Source organism: Pristiophorus japonicus, chromosome 14, assembly GCF_044704955.1.
Source record: "Pristiophorus japonicus isolate sPriJap1 chromosome 14, sPriJap1.hap1, whole genome shotgun sequence".
NCBI lineage: Eukaryota > Metazoa > Chordata > Chondrichthyes > Pristiophoridae > Pristiophorus > Pristiophorus japonicus.
Genome location: NC_091990.1, coordinates 80,741,327 through 80,763,612, shown reverse-complemented (window position 1 = coordinate 80,763,612; position 22,286 = coordinate 80,741,327). Strand labels below are relative to the sequence as shown.

The following is a 22,286-nucleotide window of genomic DNA, read 5'->3' as shown; positions in this document are numbered from 1 at the left end:
TCGATGACATTCCTCGTAGCAGCATTGCTGTCATTATATGATTGCTGGCCAGGAGTGATGAGGTTGTGGAGGGGAATCAGGTGTAGAATGGATAGCCCTTGTCGCTGAGCAGCCACCCTTGGGTACGCTGTGATGGCTGGAAGATTGGGATGTGGGCGTTGCTGGCAAGGCCAGCATTTATTGCCCATCCTTAATTGCCCTTGAGAAGGTGGTGGTGGTGAGCCAGCTTCTTGAACCGCTGCAATTCATGAGGTGAAGATACTCCTACAGTGTTGTTGGGAACCATCGACGATTAAGGAACGGAGATATATTTCTAAGTTAAGATGGTGTGCGACTTTGAGGGGAACTTGCATGTCCTTATCTTTTTAGGTAGTAGAAGTCGTGCGTTTGGGAGTTGCTGTCGAAGAAGCCTTGGAGAGTTGCTGCAGTGCATCTTGTAGATGAAACACACTGCAGCCACGGTACGCCTGTGGTGGAGGGAGTGAATGTTTAAGGTGGTGGATGGGGTGCCGATCAAGCGGGCTGCTTTGTCCTGGATGGTATCGAGATTCTTGAATGTTGCTGGAGCTGCACTCATCCAGGCAAGTGGAGCGTATTCCATCACACTCATGACTTATCCCTTGTAGATGGTGGAAAGACTTTGAGAGTCAGGAGGTGAGTCACTTGCCGCAGAATACCCAGCCTCTGACCTGCTCCTGTAGCTATGGTGTTTACGTGGCTGGTTCAGTTAAGTTTCTGGTCCATTGTGAGCTCCAGGATGTTGATGGTGGGAGAGTCGGCGATGGTAATTCCGTTGAATGTCAAGGGGAGGTATATAGACTCTATCGTGTTGGAGATAGTCATTGCCTGGCACTTGTGTGGTGCAAATGTTACTTACCACTTATCAGCCCAAGCCTGAATGTTGTCCAGGTCTTGCTTCACGCAGGCACACACTGCTTCATTTTCTGAGGAGTTGTGAATGGAACTGAACACTGCAATCATCAGCAAACATCGCCACTTATGATGGAGAGAAGGCCATCAATGAAACAGCGGAAGATGGTTGGGTTGCAGATACTGCCCTGAGGAACTCCTGCAGTTATGTCCTGGGACTGAGATGATTGGCCTCCAACAAACACAACCATCTTTTTTATGCTAGGTATGACTCCAGTCAGTGGAGAGTTTTCCTCCTAATTCCCATTTACTTTAATTTTACTGGAGCTCCTTGATGCCACATTCAGTCAAATGCTGCCTTATATAAAGGTCAGCCATTCTCACCTCGACAGTTCAGCTCTTTTGTGCATGTTTGAAGCAAAGCTGTAATGAGATCTGGAAGCGAGTGTTTCTGGCAGAACCCAAAATGAGCATTGGCGAGCAGGTGTTTGCTGAGTAAATGCTGCTTTGTAGTATTGTCGACGACACCTTCCATCACTTCCCTGATAATTCAGAGTAGGCTGATGGGGCGGTAATTGGACAGATTGGATTTGTCCTGCTTTTTGTGGACGTACATCACTTGGTCAATTTTCCATTTTGTTGGATAGATGCCAGTGTTGTAGCTGTACTGGAACAGCTTGGCTCGAGACATGGCTAATTCTGGAGCATAAGTCATCAGCATTATAGCCGGGATGTTGTTGGGGCTTAGGTGCAGGTGGAAGAAGCGTTCCCTGAAGACCCTAGGTGGAAAAGGCCTTCTGCTGAGAACCCTCCTCCTCCTCCCTCTGCGAGCAGCATGTCTTCTTTGCTGCTACTGTTCCATCTCCCTGTTGTGCTGCAGCGCGAGGGGGCAGCAACTAGAGCCCCCATGATTGGGAGCAAATGATGTACTCAGAGACCTTGCAGTAGTAGCCAACGCCTTCCCGATGTTCAGCAGCACTCATTGCACACTTCAACAAGTTTTTAAATGTCTTCCAGCAACCCAGCATTCATACCAACTTTGCAAGAGCCAGTACAAGAAAAATAATCAACTCACCTGCAAGTTGGATGTTTCCCTTTAAATGGCGCTGATGGGGGGGTCCTCTTACAACTTAACACACATTCAGCAGTGCTTGTTTAGGAAAGGGCGTTGATTGGAGCAGCGACATACAAAATGGCAGGTTGTATATCAAATCAGCGTTACACGCTGAGAAATGTCATGATCTGCCTACTTTGCATTCTGCTGGCACACGCAGCTTCCCACCCGCGCTATCGAACTCACCAAGATGGCGAACAGCGCAGTCCGTGCCGGAAGCAAGGCAGAAGCCACTGTTTTCACAACAGCCTTAACTACCGGTACTGAGGTGACGAATTTCGCAGCCAGTGCCATTACTATAAGTTTCCATTCCAGGTTATTGAAAGCAACAGATGGGAATTTTCAGATGTGTTGGTCATATTTTTCCAAAGCTCTCTAGATTTAGGAATTGTGCCTAAGGATTCGAAAATTAGCAATGTCACTCCATTGTTTAAGAGGGGAGGGAGGAAACATAACTATGGATCTGTCAGTTTAACATCAGTTGTGGTGAAGTTACTGGAATCCAGAAAATGATTGAGCACTTGGACAAATATGAACTGATCAAAGAGTCAGTGTAGATTTGTGAAGTGAAATTTTGTCTGACTAATCTAGTTGACTTCTTTGAGAAATTCAGTAGCATGATGGATAAGGAAATGACTGAATTATGTATTTATGCTTATCCAGATGAATTTAATAAGAATCTGCACAGGATTATTATCAAAAATGAAATCACGGAATTGGGAGATAACTGGGTGGCAGTGTGAGCTGTGAGGAGGATGCTAAGAGGCTGCAGAGTGACTTGGACAGGTTAGCTGAGTGGGCAAATGCATGGCACATGCAGTATAATGTAAATAAATGTGAGGTTATCCACTTTGGTGGCAAAAACAGGAAGGCAGAATATTATCTGAATGGTGACAGATTAGGAAAAGAGGAGGTGCAATGAGACCTGGGTGTCATGGTACATCAGTCATTGAAAGTTTGCATGCAGGTACAACAGGCAGTGAAGATGGCAAATGGCATGTTGGCCTTCATAGCGAGAGGATTTGAGTATAGGAGCAGGAAGGTCTTACTACAGTTGTACAGGGCCTTGGTGAGGCCACACCTTGAATATTGTGTGCAGTTTTGGTCTCCTAATCTGAGGAAGGACATTCTTGCTATTGAGGGAGTGCAGCGAAGGTTCATCAGACTAATTACCAGGATGGCAGGACTGACATATGAAGAAAGACTGGAATGACTCGGCTTATATTCACTGGAATTTAGAAGAATGAGAGGGGATCTCTCAGAAGTATATAAAATTCTGACAGGATTGGACAGGTTAGATGCAGGAAGAATGTTCCCGATGTTGGGGAAATCCAGAACCAGGGGTCACAGTCTAAGGGTAATAGGTAAGCCATTTAGGACCGAAATGAGGAGAAACTTCTTCACTCAGAGAATTGTGAACACATGGAATTCTCTACCACAGAAAGTTGTTGAGTCCAGTTTGTTGGATATATTCAGAAGGGAGTTAGATGTGGCCCTTATGACTAACGGGATCAAGGGGTATGGAGAGAAAGCAGGAATGGGGTACTGAAGTTGCATGATCAGCCATGAATGGTGGTGCAGGCTCGAAGGGCCGAATGGCCTACTCCTGCATCTATTTTCTATGTTTCTATAATGTTGTGACATGGTTTGGTAGTTGGTTGGAAGGTAGGAGACAGAGGGTAGCGTTAAAGGGAACATTCTCTGATTGGTGAGATATGACAACTGGTATTCTCTAGGGATCTGACCTGAGGTTTCAGTTTTTCAACATATATATGAATGACTTGGAGAAGTCAGAGTGTTATATATCCAAGTTTTCAAATGACGTTAAGTTAGAAGGCAGTAAGTTGTGTAGATAGGAGGAAAGTTACAAAGGGAAATAGATTAAGTGAGTGGGCAAAACTATGGCGGATGGAATTTAATTTGTGGAAGTGGAAGATCATCCACTTTGGACCCAAGGTAGACAAATCAAAATGTTTTCTTTTGTTGGAAGAGACTAGGAACGATGGAGGAGCAAAGGGATTTAAATGTCCATGTACATAAATCACAACAAGCTAGTGCACAGGAACAAAAAACAATCAAAGAGTCTAATGGAATGTTGGCCTTTATCGAAAGAGGATTGGAATACAAAAGTGATTCTTGAGTGATACAGAGCCTTGGTTAGACCCCATCTGGAGTGCTACATTGTTTTGGCACAGCACCTTACGAAGGAGGCCTTGAAGGGGTGCAGTGATATTGGGGCTTAAAGGGTTAAGTTATGAGATCAGTTTGCATAAACTTAGTTTGTTGCGGCGTGTTTAAAATGATAAAGGGATTTGATAGAGAAACTATTTCTTCTGATAGGGAAATGCACACCAAGAGGACATAATCTGCAAATTAGAGCTAGGCCAGTCAGGAATGAAATTAGCAAGTTGATTTTCCACACAAAGGATAGAAATGTGGTACGCTCTACCCCAAAAAGGTCTTGGGAAGCCCTCAATCCTGCCAAACCCACATGCCTGCTCATTTTGATTATTCCTGCTCATTGGGAATGTTATGAAGTCCATTCTGCGGGCGTAGAGAGCCTTTGTGACATGGCGAATGCAGCGATGTGCAGAGACGTTGCATCTGACTCCTGCTGCAGCCTGGAAGGAGCCGGAGGCATAGAAGGCCAGCACCACAGTGACCCTCACTGCGAAGGGCAGCGCAGTCCTGGTGCTGATGTGAGGCTGCAGGTCTGTCTGTAGGAGATGGCATATCTCTGTCAGCACTTCCTTTCGGAAGTACAACCTTTTCAGACACTCCTCCGTAGAGAGCTGGAGGTATGAGCATTACCCCCTGTAAACCTGTGGGGGTAAGGCCCCCTGTCCAGATGTCTTTGGCCTCTCCTCTGGCCAACAGCCCTTCTATCTTGACGCCGCCCAATAAGAGCACGGAGTAGGAGACACTGGCGAATTAGTAATGCCCCGATGAAATTATTTCACTGAAGTTGTAAGGAACCTGTAATGGCAAATAAATCTGCCGCTTTAAAGTCTGAGGTTCACGCAGCATGCTGTGCACAAACGTAGCAGTTAGTGTGACCTCTGATTTAGGATCCGCCTCCCTCTCTTTAAATATGCTGCAAATAGTGCTGAATCGACCATGGGAATGCTTGTTTTTTCAGTTGTAACTTGGGGCGGATGTTAAATGTGGAGTAACCACCTAATTTAGCGACTGGGGCACTAATGGGACTTTGCACGCGACTTACGTCATGATCTGAATGAAACTAAAGAGTGAGACAGTAGCATTTTGCGCCATCGCGAAACCGGCACCAAATTTCCCGGCAGGTCGCTAGAAGCTGGATTCCCGGGCGGTAAGCATTTGGACACCCTTTATCGCCCCTTCAGGGTGCTAACAGGCGCAAACCAACCAAAAATCGAGCCTAAGAATTTGAAGTCAATTGCAAGACGAAAAGATTGATAGCATTTTGCTAAACCTGGTTATCAAGGGATATGGACATCAGATGGGTAAATTGAGTTAAGGTACAGATCAGTCATGATTTATTCGAACGGTGGAACAGGATTGAAAGATTGAATGGCCTGCTGTATTCCTATGTTATTGAGTCTGTGCCTCGTGTTTCTGGCTTGGGACTTCCCATTGATATGAAACATATATGCACTGGAACTTATCCTTGTGCTTCTTTTGAGTGGTACTCACGTGGTAGGAGTAAGTAACTGGTGCGGAGACATGGGCTGATTGTCCACCTTCTGTATTGTAATTTTTCTATGATTCTATAAGTAACATAGCTGGCTGCTGCCTTTCTATGAGAAACACTCTCATTGTGATGGGTCCTGAGATGGCCCTGCAAGTGGCTATGATCTGGTGACGTTCACTATCTGGTATATCTACTCTTGTTTGAGAGGCTCTGAGCTTGATGTAGCATTGCTCTCATCCGTGCTTGCTGGTGGAAACTCCTTCAGCATTTCCACTTGGAGAAGACCTCTAGACTGCAAGTGTTAATTGAAGCCATGTAAAATATCTTTATCCATCTGATCCCTCAACATAGTGGGACCCAAGCTTTTATTGCAGCAATCTGAGCATACCCAAGAGATACTTTGGATACTTTGACTGGGCTTAGGAACTCTTATCATTGCAGGCTCCACTGAAAATTGTTTTAAAGCTGCTTGCATGTCCAATGTGGTACTATTGTTTGGATATGGCAATAACACTAGAAAGTAACCCAAACCACCTGCAGTCCAATTTTTCTCTTGGCAGTAATTGAGCAATAAAGTTATCAGCATATCTGTCCTCATATTTGTAAAACTTATTCTGTAAATTTTAATTTGAATGTTTGTTATTATTAAAATAAGTGTACTGTATTGGTTATTCTTTCCACAGATAAAGCCCAGCAAGCAGTAATAACTGCTTCTATGTATGAATTTGAGGTTTTGACATGTGTCAGGTTTAAATACAGAACAAGGGAAATTACCTATCTTCAATTAATTGACGGGACAGGGTAAGTGAAAAGATACATGTATCTTGAATTTAGTTTGACTGAAGCTTTGGTCATTGAACATCTGTTATAGCAAAGGCCTGGCAGCATTTAAGGAAATATTCTAAGATAAGCTAAAGGCCTCAATTTTTTATATATCCTTGTAAAACATGCCACCTCATGGGCTGAATTTTCAGCTCGTTTGTGCCTCGGAGGGGCAGTAAATGGTGTTTCTCGGCATAATGCCAGGCGTCCAGATTTTACCGGTCAGCACATTTGGCACATGCTTTGTGATGGTGCAAAAACTTACTGCCCAGCCGTCTAGTTTCACTGATATCATGACGTCAATCGTCGTGCAACTCTCCGCTACAGCCCTGGATGCAAAATCTGTCCCTAACGGCTCATTTAACGCCCACCCCAGGAAAGTTCTGAAAAACCAGGCATTTCCAGGGTGCAGCAGGTGGTATTGGCAGCATATTTAAATTAAAGGATGAGGCTCCTACATCGCAGGTCACATGGATTGCAACGGTTGTGCACATCATGCTGCGTGAAGCTCCGATTTACAACAACACTTTTATTTGCCATTACAGTGCCCTTACAACTTCAGCAAGAGAATTTAATGGGGGCATTACTAATTCGACAACGTATCATGCTCATGCTATTGCCAGGCAGCATCAAGCTGGAAGAAGAGCTCCTGGCTATGTCGACCCACGGATGAGGAGAGGCCGAAGATGTCTGGGCTGGATGGCTTACCCCCCCACGGGTTTACAAGTACCAATGCACATACCTCTAGCTCTCTGAGAAACAGTGTGTGAGAAGGCTGCACTTCCAAAAGGAAGTGCTGACAGAGATATGTCATATCCTACAGCCAGACCGATGCCTGGACCCCTAAATAGGTATTCACGTTAATTGTGGTGTTCTGCATGTTGCACAACTTGGCCATCATGAGGGGCCAGGCATTGCCAGTGGGGATTGCAGGCCCACCTCTGGAGGAGGAGGACGATGAAGAGGAGCCTGGCAAGGTCCCCATTGGACAGCCTTGCCATCCACGGGGGAGGCAGCGTGTCGCCAGCTCATGATGGACCAGTTCTCCTAAATGGAGGAAGCTGAGGGATGGAGCTAATAATTGGACAGGCTATGTGCCCCCATAAAGACACATCTCCGGTGAACATTGGAATGATACACGAGACACCATCTGCCTCTGAGCGCAAAAACTTCCTTGTGTAACATCTGATTTTGCGCCCCCAATCATGGAACCTCATTTCCTGCCGAATTTTGAGGACGAGGGCACAAACTTTTTCAGGCGGTATCAGGACCACCCCGCCACCATTACTGCCTTGAAATCTCGAAAGCCGAAAATCCAGCTCCATATGTATCCATTATACATCGGGCGTGAAATCCTGGCCTTGCCGGGTCCATAGGGAATGTGTACGGACCTGGCAAGATCTTGTAAAAGCCGTTTTTTTCCGATCTGTCAAGTTTTGGCTTAAACCAATCGAACGCATCCCCAGCAAGGACATTCCCACGGATGTCTATCCCTTGCCCAGCGAATGTCCTTCAAACTCTTAGCCTGGTAAAAGCAGGCACATAGTGTACTTTTGCCAGCGAAAGAGTTTTAAAACACACAAAAATTAAATGTATGCACATGTTTAGAGTAAAAACCCTGTCCATTAAGGTAAGTTTAATTTAAACCTATTAAAACACATTTTTTTTTAAATTCAAAAAAAAAATTTTTTTTTCTAAAACATTTAATTAACTTTAATTTCAATTAATTTTAAATATGTGAGATGTTTTTTTATTTATGTTGTGTTTGGCTGTTTTAGTGGGTTATTCTCATTGATAGTAATGGGAACTCGTAAAATCAGAGTTGCCATTCCTATCAAAGAAAATACTGTACCGTGATTTGTTGTCCAGGCCCATGTGACTCGAGCTTCTCCGTCTGTACCTCAAAGATGGGGGCGCGCTGCGATGCGCTGGAAATGAAGGCCTCCGACCGGAATTGAAGGCGCCTCCGGGACCACCAGGTACTTTCGCAAAAAAATTTCGGGTTGGAGGCATTTGTCCAAAGGAAACCTCCGACCGGAATTTCAGGGCCATTAAAAATGTTGCCTCTGAGTGCATTTCTTGTGTAACTTTCTGCTTGTGCAGTGCCTAAAATCTGGAACCTTTGGGACTGAGGCTCTTCCGGATTCCGGGCTTTTCTGGACTTTCGATTTGCTTTCTGACGTCACTAATCCGGCAACACCCGAGCCCAGGTTTGTGTATTTCCAGATTTCGGAGCATCAGAAAGGGGCGGGGAGGGTAGATTCCTGCCAAGGAGCTTTTCGGGCCGTCTGACCCTGCTGAGGATGTTGTCGGGCGGACCCCGTCAGGGAAGTTGCCGTCGGGCGGGCCCCGCCGAGGAGGTCGTCGGGCAGGCTCCGCTGAGGAAATTGCCGTTGGGCGGGCCCCGCCGAGGAAGTTGCCGTTGGGTGGCCCTGCCAGAAGAGTTGTTTAGGCGGGCCAGCGAGGGGGCCCCGAGGTAAGGGCAGTGGCAGGGCTCCGAGGTTGGCAGGGTCGACGGGTCCGGATTCGGAACATTTTACGGATTCCGGGCAATCCTGCCACCGATCGTTCCGGATTCCGGAACTCTAGATTCTCGACGCTGCACCTATAATTTCATACTTTATTTGTCAAACTTTATTGATTGGCTCAAGGTTTTTAAAAAGCAGGTGGTCAGAAATGAAGTGGTAAGGAACAAGGTCTGTTTTCACCCCGGAGGGACGGCAATGGTGGCAGTAAGCTCTTCCAGGTGGGCGGCCAGCTTCCAGCGCCGTGGTTTTCGGGGCCGGTTTTGGTGGGGCGTGGAAAATTACCGCCCAGAAGAGGCGAAGCCGGTGCAAAACGCCCCTGGTTGCGACACCGGTTTGATTTTTGGCTCCCGCCTGATCTGTCGCGCTCCATAGAGCGCCGTACTGGGACTGCCTTTGAAAGCAGGCAGTCCGACCTGTAGCGGCTGCAGTGAGGTAATTAATATCAACCTCAAGTAAGTGATTTTTTTTTAATTAAATTTTTTTAAATTAAATTAATGTGGTGGCGTAAGTTATTTTATTGGGAATGTTTTTGGTGGGTTTTTTTTCAGATTTTTTTTCTCCCAGGCTTCTCTTAGAGAACTCTGAAGCCAGCTGTTGAGCTCGTGATTTTCGCATGCTCAGCCGGCCTAAGAGAACTGTGCAATGCCTCCCTTGACGCTCCGCCCCACACTCGGGGCTCAGCTACCAAATATTGCTGACTGAGGCGCAATCTGTTCCCAGGTGCAAACTTTACCGCCCCGAAATGAGCAAAACCTAAAAAGTAAAGAGGTGGCTAAAAAGTTACCAGTAAGAAATCATTAAGAAGTTCTGAAAGCAACCAGTGCTAAATGACTACCTGTCTCGACCCCTCCACTGTCTCTAAATTGTCATGCTGCTCCAATACTGGAGCAGAAATTTCCTCCAACTAAATACTGGGAAGACTGAAGCCATTATCTTTCGGTTCCCGTTACAAACTCTGTTCCCTAGCTACTGACTCCATCCCTCTCCCAGGCAACTGTCTGAGGCTGAATCAGAATGTTTTCAACCTTTGTGTCATATGTTCACGGCATCACTAAGACCGCCTATTTCCAAGTTCATAACACCACCCTACTCCACCCCGCCTTAGCTAATCTGCTGAAACCATCATCTATGACTTTGTTGCCTCTAGATTTGACTATTCTAACACATTCCTGGCTGGTCTCCCACGTTCTACCCTACGTAAACTTGAGGACATCCAAAACCCGGCTGTCCGTGTCCTAGTTCGCACCAACTTCCATTTACCCATCACTTCTGTGCTCGCTGACCTACATTGGCTCCTGGTTAAGCAACACCTCAATTTTAAAATTCTCATTCTTGTCTTTAAATCCCTCCATGGCCTTGCCCCTGCCTATCTGTGTAATCTCCTCCAGCCCTACAACACTTCAAGATATCTGTACTTCTCCATTTCTGGCTTCTTGAGCATTCCAGATATTAATTGCTCTACATTTGGCAGCCATGTCTACAGCTGCCAAGGCCCTAATCTCTGGAATTCCCTCCCTAAACCTCTCCGCCTCTCTACCTCTCTTTCCTCCTTTAAGATGCTCCTTAAAACTTAGCTCTTTGATCATCTGCCCTAATATCTCCTTATGTGATTTGGTGTCAGATTTTGTTTAATAAAACTCCTGTAAATTGCCTTGAGATGTTTTACTATGTTAAAGATGTTATATAAATACAAGTTGTTGTTAACCAATCAGGCGGTGGGATTTGAACACTTGTCTCCGGATCTTTTATCCAGGCCTCTGGGTTACTAGTCCAGTAACATGACCACTATGCTACCGTACCTATTAACTGTAAAATTATCTTTTGATTTTGGACAACTTCATTTATGGTTTATTTGAAGGCCTCAGCATCTCAGTCCCATCACTATGCCTACCTTTTCTCCTTTGACTAGCCGTTGAACCTGTTTCCTTGCTCTCCTTTTTCCGTGTTTCTTATTCTCCCCAACACCGTCGTTATCAGCAGGTGTTAGCGACTGAATTTCGACCCCTTAATGTTTACACTTTTAACTGAGCAAACCATGGATGAGATAATTAGCCAGATATTAACAATTCTAACTGTCAACAAAACACTAGTGTCATAATTAGTTGGCTTCAAAACTCAACTAGTGCTTTTTCTTAAAATATTGAGGTAGCATTAGCTAATAGCATAAGGAATTGCAATTCCTTACACCTTAATGTATTTCTGAAATTTATAGCAGAAGAACTTGCATTAATATAGTGCCGATCACATCTGCTCGTTAACCAACATTGACTCCTGGTCCCCAATCGCCTCGATTTAAAAATTTTCATCCTCATTTTGAAATCTCTCCATGATCTCTCCTCTCTCTGTCTCTGCAGCCCTACAACCGTTCGAGAACTCTGCATTTCTCCAGTTCTGCCCTCTTGTGAATCCCTGACTTCCTTCGCCCCACTATTGGTAGCTGTGCCTTATGCTTAAGTGCTAAGCTCTGGAATTTTCTCTCTAAACCTCTCAACCGCTCTCCTTATTACCTATCTCTTTGACCAAACTTTTGGTCACCTGTCCAAATATCTCTATGTGGCTTGGTATCAATTTTTTTTTGATTACGGCCCTATGAAGCGCCTTGGAATGCTTCACTACGTTAAAGACGCCATGTAAATGCAAGTTGTTGTTTATCTATATTAGTTAGGTAATCACTGCTGAATATCCAGCTCTTGTTCCACCTATGCTGCAAATACCCCTTCCTACACTGTTTTGTCTTTGCATTCTCGCTATTAAAATAAAAAGTCCTGGGATAAAGGCATCATGTGCGCTGCTAGGATAGTGAGCATTGATTGTGAGGATGCGCTGCGTGTGGTCGAAAACCAGCTGCACAATTAGGGAGTGGTATCCCTTTCTGTTTCTGGTCCTCTGCATTCTGGAATGGTGCTCACAAGGCCATGTGCGTGCAGTCAATTGCTCCTTGCACCCTCGGGTAGCCCGCTATCCTGGCAAACCCACATGCGTGCTCATCCTGTTTCTCTCTTGTCATTGGGTAGGTAATGAAGTCCATTCAACGCGTGTAGAGAGCCTGTGTGAAGTCGCAGATACAGCGATGTGCTGCGAATTTTGAGACGTTGCATATGAGATGATCACTATCACTAAGGAGGTAGTGCTGGACAGACTGATGGGACTGAAGGTAGACAAGTCCCCTGGTCCTGATGAAATGCATCCCAGGGTATTAAAAGAGATGGCGGAAGTTACAGCAGATGCATTTGTTATAATCTACCAAAATTCTCTGGACTCTGGGGAGGTACCAGCGGATTGGAGAGCAGCGAATGTAACGCCTCTGTTTCAAAAAGGGGGCAGGCAAAAGGCAGGTAACTATAGGCCGGTTAGTTTAACATCTGTAGTGGGGAAAATGCTTGAAACTATCATTAAGGAAGAAATAGCGGGACATCTAGATAGGAATCGTGCAATCAGGCAGACGCAGCATGGATTCATGAAAGGGAAATCATGTTTAACTAACTTACTGGAATTCTTTGAGGATATAACGAGCATGGTGGATGGAGGTGTACCGATGGATGTGGTGTATTTAGATTTCCAAAAGGCATTCGATAAGGTGCCACACAAAAGGTTACTGCAGAAGATAAAGGTACGCGGAGTCAGAGGAAATGTATTAGCATGGATAGAAAATTGGCTGGCGAACAGAAAGCAGAGAGTCGGGATAAATGGGTACTTTTCCGGTTGGAAATCAGTGGTTAGTGGTGTGCCACAGGGATCAGTACTGGGACCACAACTGTTTACAATATACATAGATGACCTGGAAGAGGGGACAGAGTGTAGTGCAACAAAATTTGCAGATGACACTAAGATTAGTGGGAAAGCGGGTTGTGTAGAGGACTCAGAGAGGCTACAGGGAGATTTGGATAGGTTAAGCGAATGGGCTAAGGTTTGGCAGATGGAATACAATGTCAGAAAGTGTGAGGTCATCCACCTTGGGGAAAAAAACAGTAAAAGGGAATATTTGAATGGGGAGAAATTACAACATGCTGTGATGCAGAGGGACCTGGGGGTCCTTGTGCATGAATCCCAAAAGGTTAGTTTGCAGGTGCAGCAGGTAATCAGGAAGGCAAATGGAATGTTGGCCTTCATTGCGAAAGGGATGGAGCACAAAAGCAGGGAGGTCTTGCTGCAACTGTATAAAGTATTGGTAAGGCCGCACCTGGAGTACTGCGTGCAGTTTTGTTCACCTTACTTAAGGAAGGATATACTAGCTTTGGAAGGGGTACAGAGACGATTCACTAGGCTGATTTGAGAAATGAGGGGGTTAACTTATGATGATAGATTGAGTAGACTGGGTCTTTACTCCTTGGAGTTCAGAAGGATGAGGGGTGATCTTATAGAAACATTTAAAATCATGAAAGGGATAGACAAGATAGAGGCAGAGAGGTTGTTTCCATTGGTGGAGGAGACTAGAACTAGGGGGCACAGCCTCAAAATACGGAGGAGCCAATTTAAAACCGAATTGAGAAAGAATTTCTTCTCCCAGAGGGTTGTGAATCTGTGGAATTCTCTGCCCAAGGAAGCAGTTGAGGCTGGCTCATTGAATGTTTTCAAGTCAAAGATCGATAGATTTTTAAGCAATAAGGTAATTAAGGGTTACGGGGAGAGGGCGGGTAAGTGGAGCTGAGTCCACGACCAGATCAGCCATGATCTTATTGAATGGCGGAGCAGGCTCGAGGGGCTGGATGGCCTACTCCTGTTCCTAATTCTTATGTTCTTAATGTTAGGATAGTTAATTACTACCCTATGGTTTTTGGATTTCACAGCAATTTGTCTACATATTTAACCTAATTTACTGACTGGGGCACAAGCGTGGGTGTTGCACCAGGACTCAGGTCAGCATCGCACTGATCATTAGCAGCCAGACGGTACTGATTTGCGCCCCCTAAACCTCTCTGCCACTCTCCTTATTACCTACTTCTTTGACCAAACTTTTGGTCACCTGTCCTAATATCTCCATATGTGGCTTGGTATCAGTTTTTTTCTTCATTACAGTCCGATAAAGCGTCTTGGAACACTTCACTACATTAAAGGTGCCATGTAATTGCAAATTGTTGCTGTTTATCGATACTAGCATCACACTGATCGTCAGCAGTCAGGCGCTACTGGTTTGCATCCCTGGTGAGCCTCTAATGAATTGATTGGTCGGTAACCTCTTACAATCCCTCTAACTGAGGTGTTAGACAACCAAAAATCCAGTCCCTCATCTTTATCAATTCTTATCCCTTCCAGTATCTTCTCTACCTCCTTTACTATATCTGTGGCAGCATCTTCTTCCTTTGCAAAGACAGATGCAAAGTAGTCCTTTAGTACCTCAGCCATACCCTCTGCCTCCATGCGTAGGTCTCTTTTGCCTCTAATTGCCGCCCCCCCCCCGCCCCGCTCTTACTACCCGTTGACTATTTATGTGCCTATAGAATAGTTTTGGATTACCTTTTATGTTAGCTGCCATTCTTTTCTAATACCCTCTCTTTGCCCCTCTTATTTTCTTTTTCACTTCTCTGAACTTTCTATATTTAGCCTGATTCTCAGATGTATTCTCGACCTGACATGCTGTCCTACCCACTCTGAGCCCAAGTTTCGGCCTCAGTTGCTCCTGATCTTTTGGAGCAACTGGTGTAGAACGGAGTATCTTAGAAATTCAAATTCTCGGCATTTAGTTTGCTCCAGTTCTAGTCAGTTCGAACAGTTTCACTTTGGAACAGAATTTTTTTTTCAAAAGGGGGCGTGTCCGGACTCTTACACCTGTTTTCAAAGTTTCGGTAGTGAAAACTTACTCCAAACTAACTTAGAATGGAGTAAGTGAAGATTTTTGTATGCTCGAATAAATCTTGTCTACACTTTAGAAAATCAGGCATAGGTTACAAATCAGGCGTAGGGAATGGGGGGAGGGGGGTTTAAAGGGAAGTTTACAAACATTAAACACTTCAGTTTTACAAATAAAGAGCCATCATCAATAATAAATGATAAAAACATCAATAAATCAACCAATAAACCAATCAAAAAAAATTAATAAATAATTTTTTTTTAAATCAGTAAATAAAACATTTTCTACTTACCGACTGCAGCAGCGGGAACCCTCCAACAGCGTGCTGGGATGTCGTCCCCCCCCTGCCCAGTGTGTCTCTGTCAGTGTCTCTATCTCTCTGTCTGTCTGTCTGTCTGTGTCTCTCACTCTCTGTCAGTGTCTGTGTTTCTGACAGCGAGGGGTGGAGGGGAGGGGGATGGAGGGGAGGAGGGGTGGTAGAGTGGGGAAGAGGGGGTGGGCGGGGAGGGGGGTGACAAGTGAGGGAGGGGAGGGGGGTGAGTGGAGGGAGGGGAGGGGGTTGAGAAGGGAGGTAGGGAGGGGAGGTGGAGTGAGAAGGCAGGGAGGGGTGGGGGGTTGAGGAAGGAGGGAGGAGAGGGGGGGAAAGAGGAGAGAGTGAGGAGGGGGGTGAGAGAAGGGAGGAAGGGGAAGGGGGGAGAGAAGGGGGGAAGAGAGAGGGAGAGAGAAGAGAGAGAGAAAGAAAGGAGAGGGAGGCTGAATCGGCCGGGCCCGGCCGGGCCCAAGACTTCGAGCTTAGACTTATCGGATTGACAGGTAGGTGGCGTCGGGTCCGGGGTCCGGGGGGGTCGGGAGCGCGGATCGGAGGGAGCACGGGTCGGGGCGGGGGGGTCGGTTGGGGGGTTGGGGGGAGATCGGTCGGGTGGGGTGGAGATCGGTCGGGAGCGGAGGTCGGTCGGGGAGCGGGGGGAAGGTCGGGAGCGGGGGAAGCGGAGGTGTGGGCATGTGGGGGGCAGTCCGGTGGGGGGGGGGTGGGAGCGGGAGTCAAGTCGGGTCGGGTCCGGTCCGGAGGAAGCAGGAGCTGGGCATGGGAGGAGCCTTATTCACGCAGCCCCAGTGAGGCCATTCGGCCAGGGCTAGGGGCTGCGTGCTTCGGGCCCCTCCCACACAGTTTTGGGCGCCTGGAGCTACTGCACTTGCACGCCCACTGTAGTGCGCATGTGCAGAGGTCTCAGCACTGTTATCAGCGCCGCGCCGAGGGCCAGAGATCCTGCAGGGAGCCAGAGAATCTGGAAGTTTTTTTCAGGCGCACTTTGTGGCGCGAAATATGGGCGTCCAGGTCGGGGCTGCGCCATTCTAGGCGCGGCCCGAAACTTGGGCCCTCTATTTCTACTTCACCTTACTCTCTATCTCTTTCGTCATCCAGGGAGCTTTGACTTTCATTGCCCTACCTTTCTCCCTAGTGGGAATGTACCTCGACTGTACCCGAACTATTTCCTCTTTAAAGGCAGTCCATTGTTCCAATACAGTTTTGCCTGCCAATCTTTGCCTGGGCCAGATTGTTGCCTTCCTCCACTTAAGTAATTTTACTCTAAATTGCTCTCTGTCCTTTTCCATTGCTAAGCTAAACCTTATGATGCTATGACCATTGTTCCCTAAATGATCACCTACTGCCACTTGCTGCACTTGACTGACCTCATTTCCCAGAACCAGATCCAGCAATGTTTCCTTCCTCATTGGGCTGGAAACGTACTGATCAAGAAAGTTCTTCTGAACACACTTCAGAAATTCTTCACCTTGTCTGCTCTTTACACTATTATGTCAGTCTGTTAGGATAGTTGAAGTCCCCCACTATCACTACTCTATAGTTCTTGTAAATTTGCTCCTCCATTTTTTCCCACTAGTTTGTGGCCTATAGTGTAATGGCACCTCTTATTCCTTAACTCTAGCCATATAGATTCTGTTCTTGACCCCTTCAGGACATCCTCTCTTTCTAGCATTTTCCTTAACCAATACTATTCACACCAGCTCCTATCTTTCCTTCCCTATCTTTCCAGAACACCCTCTATGCAAGAATATTTTAATACCCAATCTTGCCCTTCTATCAGCCAGGTCTCTGTTATTGACATGACATCATAGTCACATGTGGCTATTTGCGCCTGCAGCGCACCAACCTTGTTTACTATGCTTCATGCGTTCACATACATACACTGTATAATGCTACATCCTGGTGCCCATCCCCTGCCAACTTAGTTTAAACCTTCCCCAACACCACCAGCAAACCTCTCCGTGAGGATATTGGTACCGGCTCATTGAGTTGCAACCCATCTGACCAATACAGGTCCCACCTCCCCAGAACTGGCCCCAATAACCCCAGGAATTTGAAGCCCTCCCTCCTGCACCATCGCTCCAGCCACACATTCATTTTGCGCTATCCTATTTCTGTACTCAATGTTCCAATGGGCCGTAAGGGGATTGAACCCGTGACTTTGGCATTATTAGCTCCATGGTGTAAGCAACTGAGCTAATCAGCCTCTTGCAGCAGTGCTAAGTGTATGAGGGTGTGGTGGAACATTCATATGTTGCACCACACCCTCACACAGTTAGCATTGCTGCAAGCCTCGCACCCACATCTCACAGCTTGCATGCACTGCCAGCTATTCAACCACGACAGTCACATCACCCAAACAGATTGCACAACACTCAAGGACACACTTCCCTCTTACAGAACAAGGTGGCGCACAACTGAACGCAGCAGGAGCTAACCGGAGGGGGATAGGTGTGTCTGCATGTCCTACCATGGAGGAACCTGTGCTGATAATTATTGGAACGACCATTGCTGAACCTGTGGCCAGGGGCTGAATCAATTGAGGATGACGGTATCCTCATACCGAATCCTCCTTCTCACATCCCTCTTCCTCATCCCACAATATCTTCTGACTTGCAAACTGCAGATGGTGTAAGTATGCACCTCTTACTTTACCGTCCACCCCGCTACCTCTCCCCTTACTCTTGTGCCTTTCTCCTTTCAGATACTCAAAAAGTGCTACCTGGCCAGGCAGTGGAGGAACAACAAGAGAGTGAAGATGCACGGTCACTTTATTTCATGCTTGCAGTCACCAGCTCTGATACTGAGAATGTGCATATCTCAGAGGATAGATTAGAGGTGGGATCTGCACATGGTGAGACACTGGACGAGAGTGGGCTGCAGCCAAGGCAGGGGGCAAAGATAATGCAGGTGCCAGCTCGCGAAGGGCGGGGTTGCACACAGGTTCTGCTACAGAGGACTCAGATAGGACTTTGATGGGCCAGGATACAGAAGAAGGCATATAATATAAAAACCAAATACTGTGGATGCTGGAATTTGAAATAAAAACAGAAAATGCTAGAAATCTCTGGGTCAGGCAGCATCTGTGGAAACAAAAGCAGAATTAACGTTTCGGGTCAGGAACCCTTTGTCAGAACAGAAGAAGGCTGATAGGTATCCACAGAAAATACTTGGTGCATTGGGAAGCCTGCCAGAAAGCCTGAGTTCAATTTCAAGGAGTCTGGCACCAACTTGGCACAGGGCTTTTTTCAGAGCTTGGAGCCCATCCTTTCCAGCATGGAAGTGGTGGCAACTCCATCAACATACCCAACCGTGATGCAGCGTCTGATAAGCGATGTCTCAGCTTCCATTGCAGCTAAAGTAGCTTCCACCAGAAGTCTGAGTGCTGCAGTGGAAGTTTAGACTGAAGTCATACAAAGTCAGCTTGCTGCCATGCAATCTCAGACTACTCTCATGTAAGCTCAACTTGCTGTCATGCAAGCTCAGGCTACAGCTATTGTGGCTGTGGATACCAGTGTTCAAAGGGGCTTTCAGGGTGCCACATAAGTCCAGCAATCTGTCTCCAACAGATTACTAGGATTGCTGAGGTGCCACCCCGAGGAGTGGCAGTGGTTCCATGGAGCACGAGCCTACTGCTCTCTCTCAGGATGACAGCATTCATGCTTGCACCTCTACCGCTCCGCTGGTACCTTTACTGTTGTCTTGTCAGCCAGCCAGCCCAGACTGCTGCTGTCCATGTTGAGATGGTGCAGTCTGAAGCCAGGCCTTCTAGACCCAGAGCTGCTCCAGGTTGTCTTCCAAGACCATTTGCAATCTCTTCCACCGAAATTCAGCAGCCTTCCACCAACCATGCTGCAGCTGGGGGAGCACTTTGTAGGAGCACTAGGACAGGCAAAGGAACATGGAGAACATGCACTAAGGGAATGCACAAGGGTGATTAGTTTACATTTGCCTGCAATATTGCATGATTTCAGTTAGAAATTTGGTTTGGAATGTTTATTTAGTTGTAACTTTTATTTCAGCATTGTGGCCAAGAGAACGATGTGATGCTCAGTGACAAGGAGACGGCTAGGAGTGTGGGACTGTTGCTGAATGAGGAATTGGGGTTGCAGTTCCTAGTATCTCACTTAAATTAATTAAGAACATAAGAAATAGGAGCAGGAGTAGGCCATTTGGCTGCTCGATCCTGCTCCACCATTCAATAAGATTATGGCTGATCTGATCATGGACTCAACTCCACTTCCCTCCTGCCCGCTCCCCATAACCCTTTACTCCCTTATCGCTCAAAAATCTGTCTTTCTCCGCATTAACTATATTCAATGACCCAGCCTCCATGGCTCTCTGGGGCAGAGAATTCCATAGATTTATAACCCTCTGAGAGCAGAAATTTCTCCTCATCTCAGTGTTAAATGGGTGGCCCCTTATTCAATGGGCTAGAACCTCCACTTTTGTGCTTATCGCCCAAAAATGGGCGGTAAAAAAGGGTTCTCAGATTGCTGGCTTCTCGCCCATTCTCAAAACACCTAGTTTACATTTTTGAAAATGGGCGTTACCTCGAGCGATATCAAATGGGCGTTAGTGTTAAATTTTTTTGATCTTCTGCCGCAAAGTGTGGCTGTCCTTAGCAATAGCATGGCAGCACTCGATTCCCACGATTCTGGCGGTCAAGTGTCACCATGACATGCGCAGAAGAGGAGACAGAGGGAGAGGAAGCTCAGAGGGACTGAAGGCATGGCTGGGTGTGGTGTGACTGCTTTGGGAGGAAGGAGGGAGATTTTAAAGCTTCACAACAAGTAGGCAAACAAAAATATTTGACCGAATTTGCCCTATAATGGAGGGAGAGGAGGAGGCATCACATCACGCTGTGGAGACTGACGCTGGAAACCGCAGTGAAGTGGGAGAGGAGCAAATTGGAGGCCACAAAAGAGCCAGGAAGTTCTCGGACGAGGCAAATGCCTCCCTCCTGCAGGAATTTGAGTTACGCTGGGGTGATTTGACACAGGGAGGGAGTGGGAAGCCCACCCCAAAGGCCTACCAGAGGATATGGACCGAGATAGCAGAGGTGGTCTCGTTGGCGACCAATGAGGTGCATGAGGGCAACCAATGCTGCAAACGATGGAACGACCTTGTGAGATCCGCAAGAGTAAGTATTACATTTATTTACATGTACTTATGTATTTATATAATTTGATTTGTAACAGTCATGAGTGACTATCAGCAGATGCACTTTTAACGGGAATGTTTTACTCAAAGCCTGCAGTCACGATGTACGTCTTTAGGTAAAGAATGATAATGATGATTACATCTGTCAGTTATGTCTTGTATCAGTGTCTGTGACAGTACCTAGCAATAATTTCACGCAATGATCTCATGCCATGTCGTCCTGTCACCTTTTACAGGAGAAGCTATCGACGATGAGGTCCATGCAGAGGCAAACGGGTGGGGGGATACCAGTCCCCAGCGACATCACTGAGATGGAGGAACGAGTGCTCGCACTTGTCAGGAAGCACCCCTGGACAGCCACGGACGCATCTGCAGACCTTGAAGTGATGCCATGTGAGTAAAGCTTACACCATTGCTGTGATGTAGTCAGCAGATGCCACACCAACTCATATCCGAACAATCATATATGATAGATGATCTCTAAAAGCGTCATAGAAATAATGCTGGCCTAATGAAAATCATTGCAATGCACAATGTGTTGATGATCATGAAATATGATGTCTGTAATGATTTTGATAGCGGTGGTGCTTTTGTCGTGCATATGCAGTATGTAGTGCTGGATTCACCTTGTCACCCTTCTCCTCTAATAGCCTCATTTGTGTCTTGCAGCTCAGCCAGCAGCGCGGCCCCACGCAAGGCCATAGAGGCCAGAAGGTGGGGGCACGGGGCAGGAGTCGGCAGACGATCCTACTACATCTGGTGCTGAGGAGCTCCGATTGTCGCCCGTCAATCCGCTGGGTCTGTTCTCGACAGATGAGAGCGCGGACTTCGAAGAACCTGCATCGCCACGCTCCAGAAGCCATTCTACCCCAAGGCCATCTCGTGGTCCTCCGGTCATTCCCGCCTCCACTCTGGAGGTGCTGGCCCCAAGCACCTCTTCACAGGGCGCCCCCATGTGTCCCCAGGATGGCGCTGACCCTGCGGAGGCCTCGTGGACGCGGCAGGTCTGTTCCATGAGCGCGACATGACAGCGGAGAGATGGTACGGTTGTCTAGGAGGACTGTAGACATTGCTGACCAGCTCATCGAAGCATTGGGGGTCATATCCCGACAGCTGGCCACCATTCCGTGCATGGTGGCGTCCCTGGATGCGATAGCCAGGAACACTGCTGCCACTGGCCTCCTAGTGGTCCCTATGTGGGCACTCCACCTCTAAGTTCCGCATCACCACTGCGAACGACAGATGAGAGCAAGGACCAAGATCCTGCTTCTGCATCAGAGAATGTTGCCACCTCAGCACTTCTCGCTCCCATATCTGTACAACCAACGCTTCTGCCTCCATCCCCCCCAATGAGGCACTGCCTGAGGAGCTCCTCGGTCAGGCGCCATGGAGCAAGGAGGGGAAGGGGTAGAGGTGGGGAGAAGAAGGAGAGAGGGGAAGGAACGTGAGGTGCATGTGCATAGGTGATGGCTGTGTTATATCTCTATCTGGGTGTATGCAATTTGTTGCAATGTATGGGGGCTGGGGACCACGCTCCTGCTTTGCCATTGTTGGTGGACATGTTGAACATGTGATTTATGTCAATGGTGGAACAAGTGGGGTGTGGGCAGGGGTTGGTTATTGGCTGTGATACTTACGGTTTCAGACCAATGTTGGTATTAAACTTTTGTTATTGAACATAACCTTGTTGCGCATTGTCTCAGATAGCTGGACCGTCACGCATTGGTGATTCGTTACCATGAAAGGATTAAATACAACTTAACACCACTCAATGTAAACTTTAACTGGCACTAAGGTGATGGGCACCATTGATGTTTGAGCTGCAGACACACAGCAGTGTGTCAGCGTTGTCACTCACATCAGCGTTCTTTCAGGCAAATCTTTCCGATATCAGCTCCTCAAGTAAGAATGGGATTTAATAAATGCCAGCCACGCCACTGGCGCTCGTTCTGGTTAGTTCCACTTTTTGTGGGCGGTTTTATGAGCAAGCGATATTATGGGCAATA

At 46.9% G+C, this 22,286-nt stretch overlaps 1 protein-coding gene across 14 annotated transcripts in view; it reads left to right on the top strand.

Annotated features, from left to right (window-relative positions):
• The window catches only part of LOC139279420 (hatching enzyme 1.2-like), a 330,762-nt gene that overhangs the window by 122,672 nt on the left and 185,804 nt on the right, over positions 1–22,286 (top strand). For 13 of the 14 annotated variants that reach the window (XM_070898533.1, XM_070898539.1, XM_070898536.1 and 10 more), the window contains one exon: positions 6,338–6,455. The exons of the other annotated variant lie outside the window; for it this stretch is intronic. In XM_070898533.1, coding sequence (XP_070754634.1) covers positions 6,338–6,455 — 118 coding nt within the window. The remainder of the gene's footprint in view (positions 1–6,337; positions 6,456–22,286) is intronic. 14 annotated transcript variants of the gene reach the window in all.